General features: G+C 42.7%; 1 protein-coding gene across 5 annotated transcripts in view; it reads left to right on the forward strand.

The window, feature by feature from the left end:
* Vps8 (VPS8 subunit of CORVET complex) overlaps window positions 1-12,678 on the forward strand; it is a 216,139-nt gene that overhangs the window by 103,079 nt on the left and 100,382 nt on the right. For all 5 annotated transcript variants that reach the window (XM_029544439.1, XM_021209011.1, XM_029544437.1 and 2 more), the window contains 6 exons: window positions 450-521; window positions 5,257-5,376; window positions 6,399-6,455; window positions 10,148-10,230; window positions 11,165-11,249; window positions 11,963-12,061. In XM_029544439.1, coding sequence (XP_029400299.1) covers window positions 450-521; window positions 5,257-5,376; window positions 6,399-6,455; window positions 10,148-10,230; window positions 11,165-11,249; window positions 11,963-12,061 — 516 coding nt within the window. The remainder of the gene's footprint in view (window positions 1-449; window positions 522-5,256; window positions 5,377-6,398; window positions 6,456-10,147; window positions 10,231-11,164; window positions 11,250-11,962; window positions 12,062-12,678) is intronic.

Consider the following 12,678-nt stretch of genomic DNA (forward strand, 5'->3'; position numbering starts at 1 on the left):
GTCAGGTGGCTAACAACCACCTGTAACTCCAGCTCCAGGGCCTAGTAGTTCTGGTCTCTGAAGGCACCTGTATACATGGATAATATCCCCACCCCATATGTATGTATATGTGTGTGTGTGTGTGTGTGTGTGTGTGTGTGTGTCTGTGTGTGTGTGTGTCTGTGTGTGTGTGTCTGTGTGTGTATATATGGTGGGGGTGGGGATAACATTCTGAATGTGTATTTTCTCGACAAAATGTATCTGAAATGAAGATTATCAGTAGATAATATTCCTTAAAAATTAGAATATGGACATTTGTCATTTTATTTCACAAATGCTTTGATGATCATCTAGGTGTTATTTTATAAAAGGAAATAAAGTTCCCTGCTAAAGACAAGGAGATTTAGTAATTTGTTTCCTCCTAAATTAGTAAATAACAGTAACATAAATTTTTTTCTTTCACTGTTTAGACCTTTGAAGACTTTAAAAATGATAAACAAGCTGTGGAATACCAGCAGCGCATTGTGGATATTTTATTGAAGGTAAGCATTCAAAGAGTGCATGTCTTTCTATTGATTGGTGCTATATTAAGCTAATTGAAATTTTTATAGTAGGATTTGAAATAGCTTGTTTAATGGAGCCATTTGTTGTAGCACTAGTATTATATTATGGAGTTTGGTCCTCCAGCGGTGAATGAAATATTAACGATGTGTCCTAGTGTTAAGCCTAACCTGGATGCTTGGATACAGGTTACAAGTCTTGAAAAGTGGTCAATGTGACAATTGCTTTATTAGTATGATTGTGTGCAATAATACAGACAGCTTAAGAAGTAATTTGTGAGCCGGGCTTGGTGGCGCACGCCTTTAATCCCAGCACTTGGGAGGCAGAGGCAGGTGGATTTCTGAGTTCGAGGCCAGCCTGGTCTACAAAGTGAGTTCNAGGACAGCCAGGGCTACACAGAGAAACCCTGTCTCAAAATACCAAAAAAAAAAAAAAAAAAAAAAAAGAAAAGAAAAGAAAAGAAAAAAGAAGAAGTAATTTGAGCAGGCAGTCTCTGTCCTTCTCAGACTCAGTTGGTTACTATGGCCATGCCATGTTCTGCTGTGGCTTTGGGATGATGGGTGACCCATAAAGATGATTTGAGGACTGTCCCAGTCCAGCTTCAGAGTCAGCAAAGACTTATTTTAGGATCCACGTTGTTGCTGTAAGTGTGTGCAGAGACAGCCGGCCCCTGTCCTCTATGTTGGCACTGCTCTTCAGAGGATTTCAGTTGTCACTTTTCATCAGCCCATAAAAAGGAGTTACTTCCTTTTAGATTCTTTGGTCAAGAAGCTGGAATGAAAATATCCTCTAGTTATATGTAGCATAAGCATACTGCATCTATGGTATTCTTTGTAATATGCAGAGCACAGTACATAAATCATCTCAGCTCAGCTATTTATGAGCCTTGTAAGATAAGAGGTGATGGCTATGGGAATAGAATTTTCAAATTCTCAAATAAAACCACTTATATCCAGGTAGTTAATATTAAGAATTCCACCTTGATTCCCAGATAGCCTACCTATTTGTAACCCTGCCTTTTGTCTATCTGGTATTTTTCTGTAGCTCTCTGCTAGGTCAGTTAGAATTAAATTACCCCGTGAGAAAACTTAAAATGGCAGTAGTTTAACTGTGATGGGAATGTGTGGTTCTTTCTTAAGCTGGAGGTAGGCAGCCTGATTCAGGGGAGAGACTCAGACGCCCCAGGCACTGAGCTCGCTTGATTGTTAAACTTAGCACAGGGTTTCTGATGGTTCAGTGTGGCTGCTCAGAGCCAGCTGTTACTCTGCAGCTAGCAAGCCAGTGTCAGAAGGACATGTGTCTTTAAGGAAATGTCTTGGAAGTTGTATACTATAAAACTGCTTATAATATCATGTTATCCAGGGCTGGAGCGATGGCTTAGTGGTTAAGAGCATTAACTGCTCTTCCAGAGATCCTGAGTTCAATTCCCAGCATCCACACGGTGGCTCACAACTATCTGTAATGGGATCTGATGCCCTCTTCTGGTGTGTCTGAAGACACTGACAGTGTATTCATATATATAAAATAAATTTTTAAAAAAATATATCATGTTATCCAGAGCTTTGAAAGCTACGAAGAAAGACTGAAGCATTTCGGGTTACCATATGCCCAGCTAAAAGTGAGAAGTTCTGTTTATCATTTAGGAGTGAAGAACAGATACTTGAGTGTATGTTAGTGTAATTTTACCGTAAGATAGACCTGGGGACTTTATACAGAAAAGTGGTTTATTTAGCTTACAGTGTTGGAAGCTGAAAGCTTAAAATTGGGTAGTCTCACCTGATTGGCTTCCAGTAAATGTCCCCTTGCCTTTGTCATATTGTGGTGGATGACACCATGGTGTCCGTGCGTGTGAGGGAGAGTCAGAAAGGTTCTATACAGGGATAGCCCTTTATGACCGCCCAGCATTATCTCCTCAATGCTGTCTGTGGGCATACAGCTTCTGCCAACTAGACCCAAACTCCACTGTTTTCACAGAAGCCAAGCTTCCACCTCATACACCTTTGGGGACAAACCATTCTGGAACTATGGCCTAGCTTGGTCCACTTCGATGCTATATCTATCAGTAATGTAATGTGACATCTAAGATCCTCTGTATTTCATAGTCCCTGGCTGCTTTTTCCCTAGCTGATTCTTTTTCCCACCACCCCCTCTTCCTCCACACACGAGCTATTCTGCATTCTCAGCACCCATGTGTCATCATCATGACTTATGTTCTTTCAGCCAGTCAAGCCTCGTTCCTCCTTTCTCTGCTAGATTGCTGACCGTCGTCTACACCCTCCCACAAGCTTCTACGCTGCTTAGAGCTCCTTTGTACTTTCAAGAGGCTTTGACCTGCACTTACACGTTGTATTAGATGTGTTTATAGATTTTCCTGTCTCGCCTTGAGCTTCACGAAGGTAGAAACTGAGGATTATTACTAATGGCATTTTCATATCAACTTTATTATGTTATACTGTGTTTACTGTGTCCACCAAGGCCTGGTTGTTGTAGCATGCCCAGAGTGTGTGCTCTACCATGCCTGAGATCTAGTAGGTGTTTAAGAAGCATTTATATATTAGTCAAGTTGGGATTTGAATTTGAACCTATTCTAGTCTGGAAGGATGATCCAGATGCAGAGACTGGAGCTCTGCAACTCCCCCAGACTGTCAGGAGGTGCTGTTCATTCCTGCTGTTACAATCCTACCACCTCAGATCAATAAAGAGAATAGAGGTCACTGCTTTCCAGTGACAGGCTTGTGTTGAAGTGTACTTCAGCAGGAGTGTTGAGAGTAGACTGGTGGGGGGTAGATTAGCTTGTTATGTACTGTATGGTTGTATGTACTGTATGGTTGTACGTACTGTGTGGTTGTACGTACTGTATGGTTGCACACATAGGGAAAACAACTTGAGACTAAGTGATACCCAGGACATTTTGTAATCATGGCCTTTGAAATATTTTGGAGGACAGTGTGGAGATGTTACAAGATAGAATAAGACATTTACTGAGTAGACAAAAGAATCAGTTGTGAACTGGAGCTGCTTTTGTCAGGGTGTGTGTAAGGTCAGAGTTTGCAGCCTTACAGGGCAGAAGGAAGGGATACAGCTTAGAGGAGCACTGGGTGGGCCCTGAGATTGGAATCCTATAAAACGGACCTTGGACACCAAGCAGGGCAGAGACTGAGCCATGGAGAGCTCTGAAGATTATGCGCTAGAACGTGTATTGTATGCAGGGAGCTGGCTGGCACCTTAGATGTACAGGGAGTGCAGAACTGGAAGTGTAACTCAAGGCTATATTTCTTGGTAATATAACTTGGCAAGGACAACACACTTAACAAGTGCTGACTGTCATAGTAAAGCAGGAGGGCTTCCAAAGTAGGAAGGTTTTATAGCAGGCAGTCTCATACTTTATGTCTCTGAATGAAGGATAAAGGGTGGAACTTGGAAGTCTTGCAGTGGATGTGCTGGATTCTAAACCCTCTCTTGTGGTATAATCCAGTTAATTCAACATGACAGCCCTCGACAGTATGAAATCTTCAACCACAAATGTCTGTATTCATTCTTTGTTAATGGCAGGTTTATCCACCTACTGACGATGTGCAGAATGTGTCTGTTACATTTTCCATATGTAGGAACACTTGTGCAACTGCTCTCTGCACGGGGCTTCGACTCTCATCACTGCTGCAAGGGGCAAGGACCCCTTCCTTGGGCCCGTGTGGTCCCTCACACATTGGTCTACTGACACTGTAATCCCCTACTTGTACAGGATCATTTCTCCATGCACAGTCCTTATCACAGTCCACTCTCCAGCTCAGCCCCTCTGGTCATCCCACAGTCTGTGTCATATGTTCCAGATTTCCGAAGCTGCCATCTGATTTATCCTCCTTCTGCTTCTACATTCCAGTAGAACTTAGGGTTTCCCTGGCAGACTCTTGTCTTCCAGTCCTCACACACGCCTTTGCTCTCGCTTCTCTCAGTTGATGTTTCCTTGGCAAAAGTTCCACTTAAGACTTCAGAGCTTGGCTTAGAAGCTGTTTCTTTCTTGTTTTCTCACAGATTTCTTCTGTAGCAGTGAATCTAAGGTGCTATTCTGTTGTGAGTTGCTTTTTTTTTTTTTTTTAAACATTGGGCTTCTGTGATGTTCTTGTGCCTTTATAATGATATGATCAGATTACACGTTTTAGGATGTTTATCTGACTCACCTTCCTTCTTAGTTCATGATTCCAAATGTTGCTGCTCAGTCGTCTTCTCTCTTGAGGACAGGATCCTAGCCAGGGAATGGTGGCGCCCATGGTGGGCAGATCTTCCACCTCAATTAATATGATCAAGATAAATCTCCACAGACAGGCCCAGAGGTCTGTCTCCCAGGTAATTCTAGATTCTGTCAAGTTGACAATCTATACTTACCATCACAACTCCCTGAAAGGCCCCTGTCATATCACCATACATATCATGGCGACTTAGGACATGAAAACAAAGTTAATGCAGAGGAATGGTTGTGACTGGAAACCTGTTGTATATGGTTCTAAAAGTCCATTCACAAGACACCAACTCCAGTGCTGTCTCCAGATTCCACAGAAAGCAGCCATGCCATGAAGGTGGTTGTAAGTGACTTCCTTCCTGGGATTTCTTCATTGTCAGATTATTGGACTTTTAAGCCCAAAACAGCATTCTTTTTTCCTTATTGATAGGTTTGCATACCAGATAGAGTATTGCTAACCAGTTTCTTTTGCTCACCAGGTTATGGTAGAGAATTCAGATTTTACCCCGTCACAAGTGGGGTGTCTCTTTACATTCCTCGCTCGTCAGCTCGCAAAGCCTGACAATACCTTATTTGTGAACAGGACCCTCTTTGATCAAGTAAGTGACTTCACAGTGAGACCTGGAGCTGCTTTCTTCTGTTCTCTGTTCATAGACAAGACAGACTGCTGGGATCTGTGTTTAAGCTTGGGATCTAAGTAGGGATGTATGTTTTAATGGGTTATGTGATTTTTGCCCAATGCCTAGCATTATGGGGTATGGCTATCAATATTCTATCTTAGTAGTTATTTGGTTACTCTAAGTTGCTTAGGATTTCTTGCTAACTTGAACTCAGGGCCTCTGGAAGAGCAATCAGTGCTCTTAACCACTGACCATCTTTCCAGTCAAGAGATTAATTCCCAGCAACCACATGGTAGCTCACAACCATCCGTAACAAGATCTGATTCCCTTGTCTAAAGACAGCTACCGTGTATTTACATATAATAAATAAAATAAATCTTAAAAAAAAAAAGAATCTCTCTTTCTCTGATGGTTGCCTGGAGAAGAGGCTGCTTTGAGAACTCTTGAGTTTGCTTATAAATCACTTTCCTTCAGGCATTTCCCAGTCACAGTCAAAGCATCCCCTACACACCCACAAGTAGTGAGAAAACTACCTTCTGTCTAGAGAAGCCAGGGGTACTAAGGCGATGTACTGAGCACTTCTGCCACTCAGCAGGACCTGTGTGCATTCATTAAGTTTTCCAGAGGTTCTGAAGTCAGTCCATTTATCCTCATTTTTTCAGAGAAATCCCAGAAAGGTTAAATAACTCATCTAAAGCCAGGCTAGGGTAGTTTTTTTTCCTTCCAACAGAAATCTTATTATGTGTAGGATAGAATTTAGATTCAAATGTCCTGACTACATCCATGCCTACTGACCGTGGCATCAAGCAACTCAGAAGGAAGTGCTCCCAATTATGTTTCTCAACAGTGAAGAGATCTGAATAGGACACATGCTAAATATAGGCATCTTTGACGCCTGATGCACACAGTAGGCAATCAACTGGGACAGTGCAGATGTCTGTTACAAGTGAGTGGGAATGAACTGCTGGCACTGGCTAACCATCCCCATTACCTTTGGCCAGGTCCTCGAGTTCCTCTGTAGCCCTGACGATGACTCCCGCCACTCTGAAAGACAGCAGGTATGGACACTAGAACACTGTGCTAAGGACTGGGGATAGAGTCTTGAGTTACTTGTGCTGTTGCTCTGATAAGCTATCCTAACAAAGGCCCTCTAAGGGAGAAAGCATTTATTTGAATGCACGTGGAGCCCATTGTGGCTGGGAAGTTTTTTCTGCAGGGGCATGAGGCAGCTGGTCATGTGAACTCCAGGAGCCTGAGTGTTGGCACATTCCATCTGGGGAGCATTCTACTGCATGCAGGGGACTGGAATCCACCTCCCCCCCCCCCCAGTTAGTACTGGGATTGGACCTGGATGCCACTTCTGTCCCCTCATGCCACTTTGATGAGAAGTGCTTTCTTTAAAAGCCTTTACATTGACATTGTGGGTACTAAGTCAACCCACTTAACATGAATACCATGCTTTGTAAGGTCTTAAGTCACAGCAGTTTACAGCTGTGACTGCTGAGCTGGCTCTCCTGGTGGCAGCACACATCTCAGACTCGAATGAACAGCATAGTCTGGCAGCAGTGACGCTGTTAGCTGCTCTGCTGTGGCCTAGTGACTGCTTCAGACAACTTAGAGAACAGGGCGAGCAGTTTGGGTTCCTGTTAAGGGAACTTTTCTGTTTACTCCGGTTTGTCTGTAGCAGTGAAGACAGGTCGTGGTGTGTATGACGTGTGCATACTCTTAGTGTACAAACCTTCCTTGACAGAAGGTGAACTAACACAGTGGGAGTACTTTCCAGGGCTTGGATTTAGTGTATAGATGTGGCCAAGTCTGAACATTAAATTCAGACTACCCACAGCACTGTATCCATATTAACTACAAAGGTACCCATTCAGATGGTTCCCCTCCTCAGTTTTTAAAGTGGTGAAAATTGATAAGTTGTTCAAGGTCACAATTCAAATTAGGACTTTGTGACTTCCTTTCCTGCTGACCCAGCGCTCCTGATACTGCTTGTCACATATCAGACTTGGTTTATGCAGTATTTCTTAGTATTTCCCAGTGGTGTGCTCATAGACAGTAATTAGTTTCCCAAATATAGTTTCTGATATGACTGTTGCCGTTTATGTAAATTTATGTAAATAAGGTGAAAATAAAACATGTCAGAACTCTGCTCTTTCATCAGTGGAGCGACTATTTTGCTCAGTCAGGTAACAGGTTGTTTTTTTATTATTTTCTTTTAGTTAGCATACAAGAGAATGGGTTTCACCTTGACATTTTCATATGTATGTACAATACTGTGTACCCACACATCCACACCTCCCCCAACACATAGCCCTAACCATTACCCTCTCTTGTCGCTCCTTATAGCTAACACTTTTGAATAATAACAACAATCATAAACTGTTCCCCTCTCCCATTACAATGCAATGCCTACAAACAGATGCTGTGTGTGAGGATGAACCACAGGGCATGTGTCAGAGGACAAGTTTCAGGAGTCAGGTCTCTCCTCCCACCATGTGTGACCCAGGCATTGACTGGAAAGGTGTCAAGCTTGGGGCCAAGCCCCTTTACCTACCTGCTGGCCCAAACATTCACACTTTTAATCTTAACAGCCTTGTTAATATTTTCTCTACTTTCCTTGTCAGGGACTGACAAGCTATCGCTGTCAAGGAACCAAAAGTAAACATTTTAGGTTGTGTAGGCCACAAATGTGTCCTGTCTTCTTTTCTTTGCTTGCTTTTTTTTTTTTTACAGCCCTTCAAAAACTAAGATTTTTAAATAGCATTTTGTTGATCTGTAGGGATCCTACGATGGCTTGCTTAATCTTGTGATGTGTTGTCAGTAAACACGGAGCTGGAAGATGCCTAGCTGCGCACCTGTGTGCTGCCTCCACCATCCAGATGCAGCTGCAGCAGGCTTAAACAGCCCCAAGAGCAGAGAGAGCAGCAAAATACGATTTAATAATAGGAAATGATGATTTTTGAGTTTCATTATTGTTGTTTTTAATGCACATAGTTACAAATTAGTTTAATGTTTAATAATACCGAATAACTTGCTTACAAAAATCCCTGGTGATGACAGCCAGGCTGAGTTGGTAAGACTGGCTTCAACTCATTCCATTATTTTATTCCAAACCGACACAGCGAGTAGGCTTCATGCCGCCTTTATTGTATGTGACAGTGCATTCCAGCGCTCCAAATGGATTAAATTTGGGCCTTGAATGGAAAATTTGGATCAGTTTTGTTCAACATCAAAATAGTAAACAAAATGTTCTTGCTGAAGGTCCTTTGCACTCTGACAAGGGTCCCATTGCTCTCCTGCAGCCTGAGGCCCTAGCTGCACTGTTGTCTTGCTCACAGTTTATCTTTGGCTACTGTAATGAAAGTGATGTGAGATCCAATATTTTTGGCTTTTCTTGTTTTTGTTTGTCTTTGTTTTTGAGATGAGGTTTTGCTCTGTTGCCCAGGCTAAGCCTAGAATTTATGCTCTCCTGCCTCAGCATCCTGAGTGCACCATGGTACCTGGATTAAAATGTCCCCTTGTGGCCCAGGCTGGCCTTGAACTCACTATGTAGCTGAGCATGACCTTGAATTCCTGATCTTTCTGAATTCGAGGACTGGAAGCAAGTGATGCCAAGTCTAGTTTTATGCACTGCTGGGGATCAGACTCAGAATCTCATGACCACTAGGCAAGTCCCCTACCAACAACCCTGGGATGCACCATTTTAAGTCTAAGGCCAATGGCATGAACTCCATTCCACAATCTCTAGATGATCCACCATCCCAAACGGAGCTGTAATCAACTTGAGCAGCAGTTCCATGTTCTCCCACTTCAGGCTCCCGGTCACAGTGTTTATTTTCTCTCTGTTTTTCTCCTCATGTAAGTTTAGGCATTTAGTGTTTGTTGCCCATCCGTTTGGCCTTGACTTCATTAGCATAGAATCTGTAAGGTTTATTCATATTGTACCATACATCCAACCTTCCTTTCTTTCTGTTTTGAAACCAAATAATATTAATTCATGTGTGTGTGTGTGTGTGTGAGAGAGAGAGAGAGAGAGAGAGAGAGAGAGAGAGAGAGAGAGAGAGAAAGAGTCAAAGAGTTACCCTATTTATTTATCCTTGATAGACATTTGAATTATTTTGAATTGTTCTTACCTTTGTATGTTTTGAGAGTTGCTAATAGACACCCCCCACATACACACAAACCTGTGTTTAAAATAATTAGTGTGTAAAGCTGGGCACTCTCTGTGGAATGGATTTTAAAAACCAAAAGGCATAAAAGTACTGGACCAAAACTAACTCCTTAGGACCAGGGTGATGGCACAGTGGATAAGAAAACTGGCACACTTTCAGAGCACCAACCAACCATGCAGAGGGTTCCTAGCACCCATGTGGTCCTCACGGCCATCTGTAACTCCACTTCTAGGACATCCAATGCCCTCTTGTGTCATCTGAAGACTCCAGGTGTGCACACTTGGTGCATGTGCATGAAGGCACAGCACTCATACATATAACATACAAACAAACAAGCGAGTTCTTAGAAAAGCATTAGGGGCATTTAGAGGTTAGTGTGAGTGTTGGGGATATACTTGGAAACACCGTGATGTCCCTTTCCTGTTTGAAGAGCAGTGAACACAGCCCCAAATATCACCAAGTGGTAAGACATGGGAAGGAGGTTATGGGCTGCATGGCTGTATGGACTCTTAGAGAACTGGTACATAAAGCAATTCTCACAGTGTTTTTGCTCATTTGTTTTAAATTTTCAGGTCCTTTTAGAATTGCTGCAGGCCGGAGGCATAGTTCAATTTGAAGAGAGTCGGCTCATCCGCATGGCAGAAAAGGCTGAATTGTGAGCTGTTTTGAAGCTGTATATTAATTTTCTGTAGTTCTGTTATTCTCTAACAGGAAACCTAGTTTATTTTGCATCTCTGCTATTTTAACTAAGAAAGGACATACCAATAACCGTAACAAAAGCTTAGGAGAGTGAGGTTTTTTGTTTTTGTTTTTGTTTTTGTTTTTTTGCTTTCACATTAACTCTGAAAATTAGCAAAATTTACAGAATTGTTTTAACCTGAAAGTGAAGAAGCATTCTTCACCTTATTTATATATGTATCTATTTATTTTTGGTGTTTTGAGACAGGTGTTCACTGTGCAGCCCCAGGCTGTGCTAGAATGTGCTCTGTATGACTTGTGTTTGTCATATTGCTGTCTCTGCCTCCCCAGTGCTGGCCCCATAGACATACCTGGCTCCAGATTTAATGTGTGTGGTGTTTGTTAGATTGTGACAGCTAGGCTCAGTAGGAATGATATAACAGTTAACATCCTACAGAAGATACAATGTGCCAGCACTTATTCACCTTGTTTGCTGTATCTAGTTTTCAACAAAGAAACTTAATATATAAATATTTGCAAACTACTGATACTAGCACCAGTTATTTCTTAGTTGACACATTGTCTCTTTAAGGCTTTTGTAAAACATAGCATTCAGCAGCATCTTCAGTCAGTAGGAGAGAGGCAGGCTCTCCTTTCTGGTACACTTTATCTGAAATGCCTGGGACCAGGTTCTGGAGGGTTTGTAGTACTTAGACATTTGCATATGCTTCACTGTGTTTCTGATGTGAGGTTCCAAGTCTGAGGCACCCTTGGACTAGAAGTCTTAGACTTGGGTTAACCACTAGAAATGGCACTGTTCCCTTTTCACGTGGTTAGGTAAAGTCCTGGGTGTGAGAAGTGCATTACAACTGGCCTGTTTGGCAGCTGAAGCTTGTCCTCTCACATTCCAGCTATCAAATCTGTGAATTTATGTATGAGCGAGAACACCAGTACGACAAGATCATTGACTGCTACCTGCACGACCCGTTGAGAGAGGTCAGCTTAAAGCCTGCTTCACCCCCTTTTCCACCCCCACTCCCTCTCCCCCAGCTGCATTCACTTTTGTTGAGTTTCTGCTATAAGTAGAGTCTATATTGCTAATTAAATTAAAGTTCCTGAAGTTTGAGTGTGTAACCCAGTGATAGACACTGGTAGTAACCAAATGTAGAACCAACTGTCCTACCAGGGAAGAGGGCTGGGTGTGGCTCAGGGATGACAAGGGACTGAGTTATAGACAGCAAGCAGAGGCTGGGGTGTAACTGACCTTTGACATTAGAGAATGAGCCCTAAGGTAGGGGTGGGCATGGAAATTCCAAAGCAGGGAGCTGAGTGGAGATCACATGGATGAAATGAGAATGGGCACAGAGGGAGCATGGTTGACAAGGGCAAGAGGGATTTGAGATGGAATTGGGAATGTGGGCAGACAGACAGCTATTACCCACAATAAAAGCATGCTATTCAGTTAGGACACTGAGGGTTAACAGATTGAGATCAAGTTTAAGTGGACTAAATTTAGAACTTCTAAGCATCTACCCATGCTGTAAGTACCTACTTTTCCTCTAGTGCCAGTTTCCATAAACTATCTCCAAATCCAAGAGGATTTTCATCTCCTAATAGATGGTATTTATGGAGACTGATACTCATAGCAGCCATCACTGAATTCTGATTGACTGAAGGGATGAATGAATGCATTGTCTTGTGCTCCACAGGAAGAAGTCTTCAATTATATCCATAACATCTTATCTATTCCTGGTCACAGTGCTGAGGAGAAGCAGTCTGTATGGCAGAAAGCAATGGATCATATGGAGGTACTGACTCCAAATCCTTAAAAGTAGTTTTGACAACTTCATGTTTATATAATGAATTTTAGTCATTTCATGTCTCTTTCTCCTCCCTTCCCCCTCCCTCTCTCACTCAAACCTTCTTCTGGAGCGTCTCCTCCTCCTCCTTTCGTGTCTTCTTGTGGGTGCCTTGCAGAGTGTCCAGGAGTGGGTGAGAGGCCATTTACTGGGGCAATAACTGTACCACTGAAGAAAGTAACACTTCTCCCCCAACTGCCATGGCTGCCCATGGTCTCTAAGGGGGGCGGAGCCTCATGGGCCCCTCCTCCACCCAGTGTGGCTCAGTGTGGTACAGACAGGCACAGCTGCAGGGAGTGTGCAAGTACATCCCGCTGTGTCAGGTCCAGAAAATGTCTTTCTCTCCCTCCCCTGGTTCTCATGTCCACCGCCCCCTCTTCTGCGAGTTCCTGAGCCATGGAGGGGGTGGTATAGTATTCTGTGTAGGGCCAAGCATGCCTGCACCATTTGTTCTCAGCACTGCCCCACTGACACACTCTAATGAACACACACACACACACACCCCAAATATGTACACACTCAAATATATAAATATATATATATATATATATATATATATATATATA

Source organism: Mus pahari, chromosome 12, assembly GCF_900095145.1.
Source record: "Mus pahari chromosome 12, PAHARI_EIJ_v1.1, whole genome shotgun sequence".
Taxonomy (NCBI): Eukaryota; Metazoa; Chordata; class Mammalia; order Rodentia; family Muridae; genus Mus; species Mus pahari.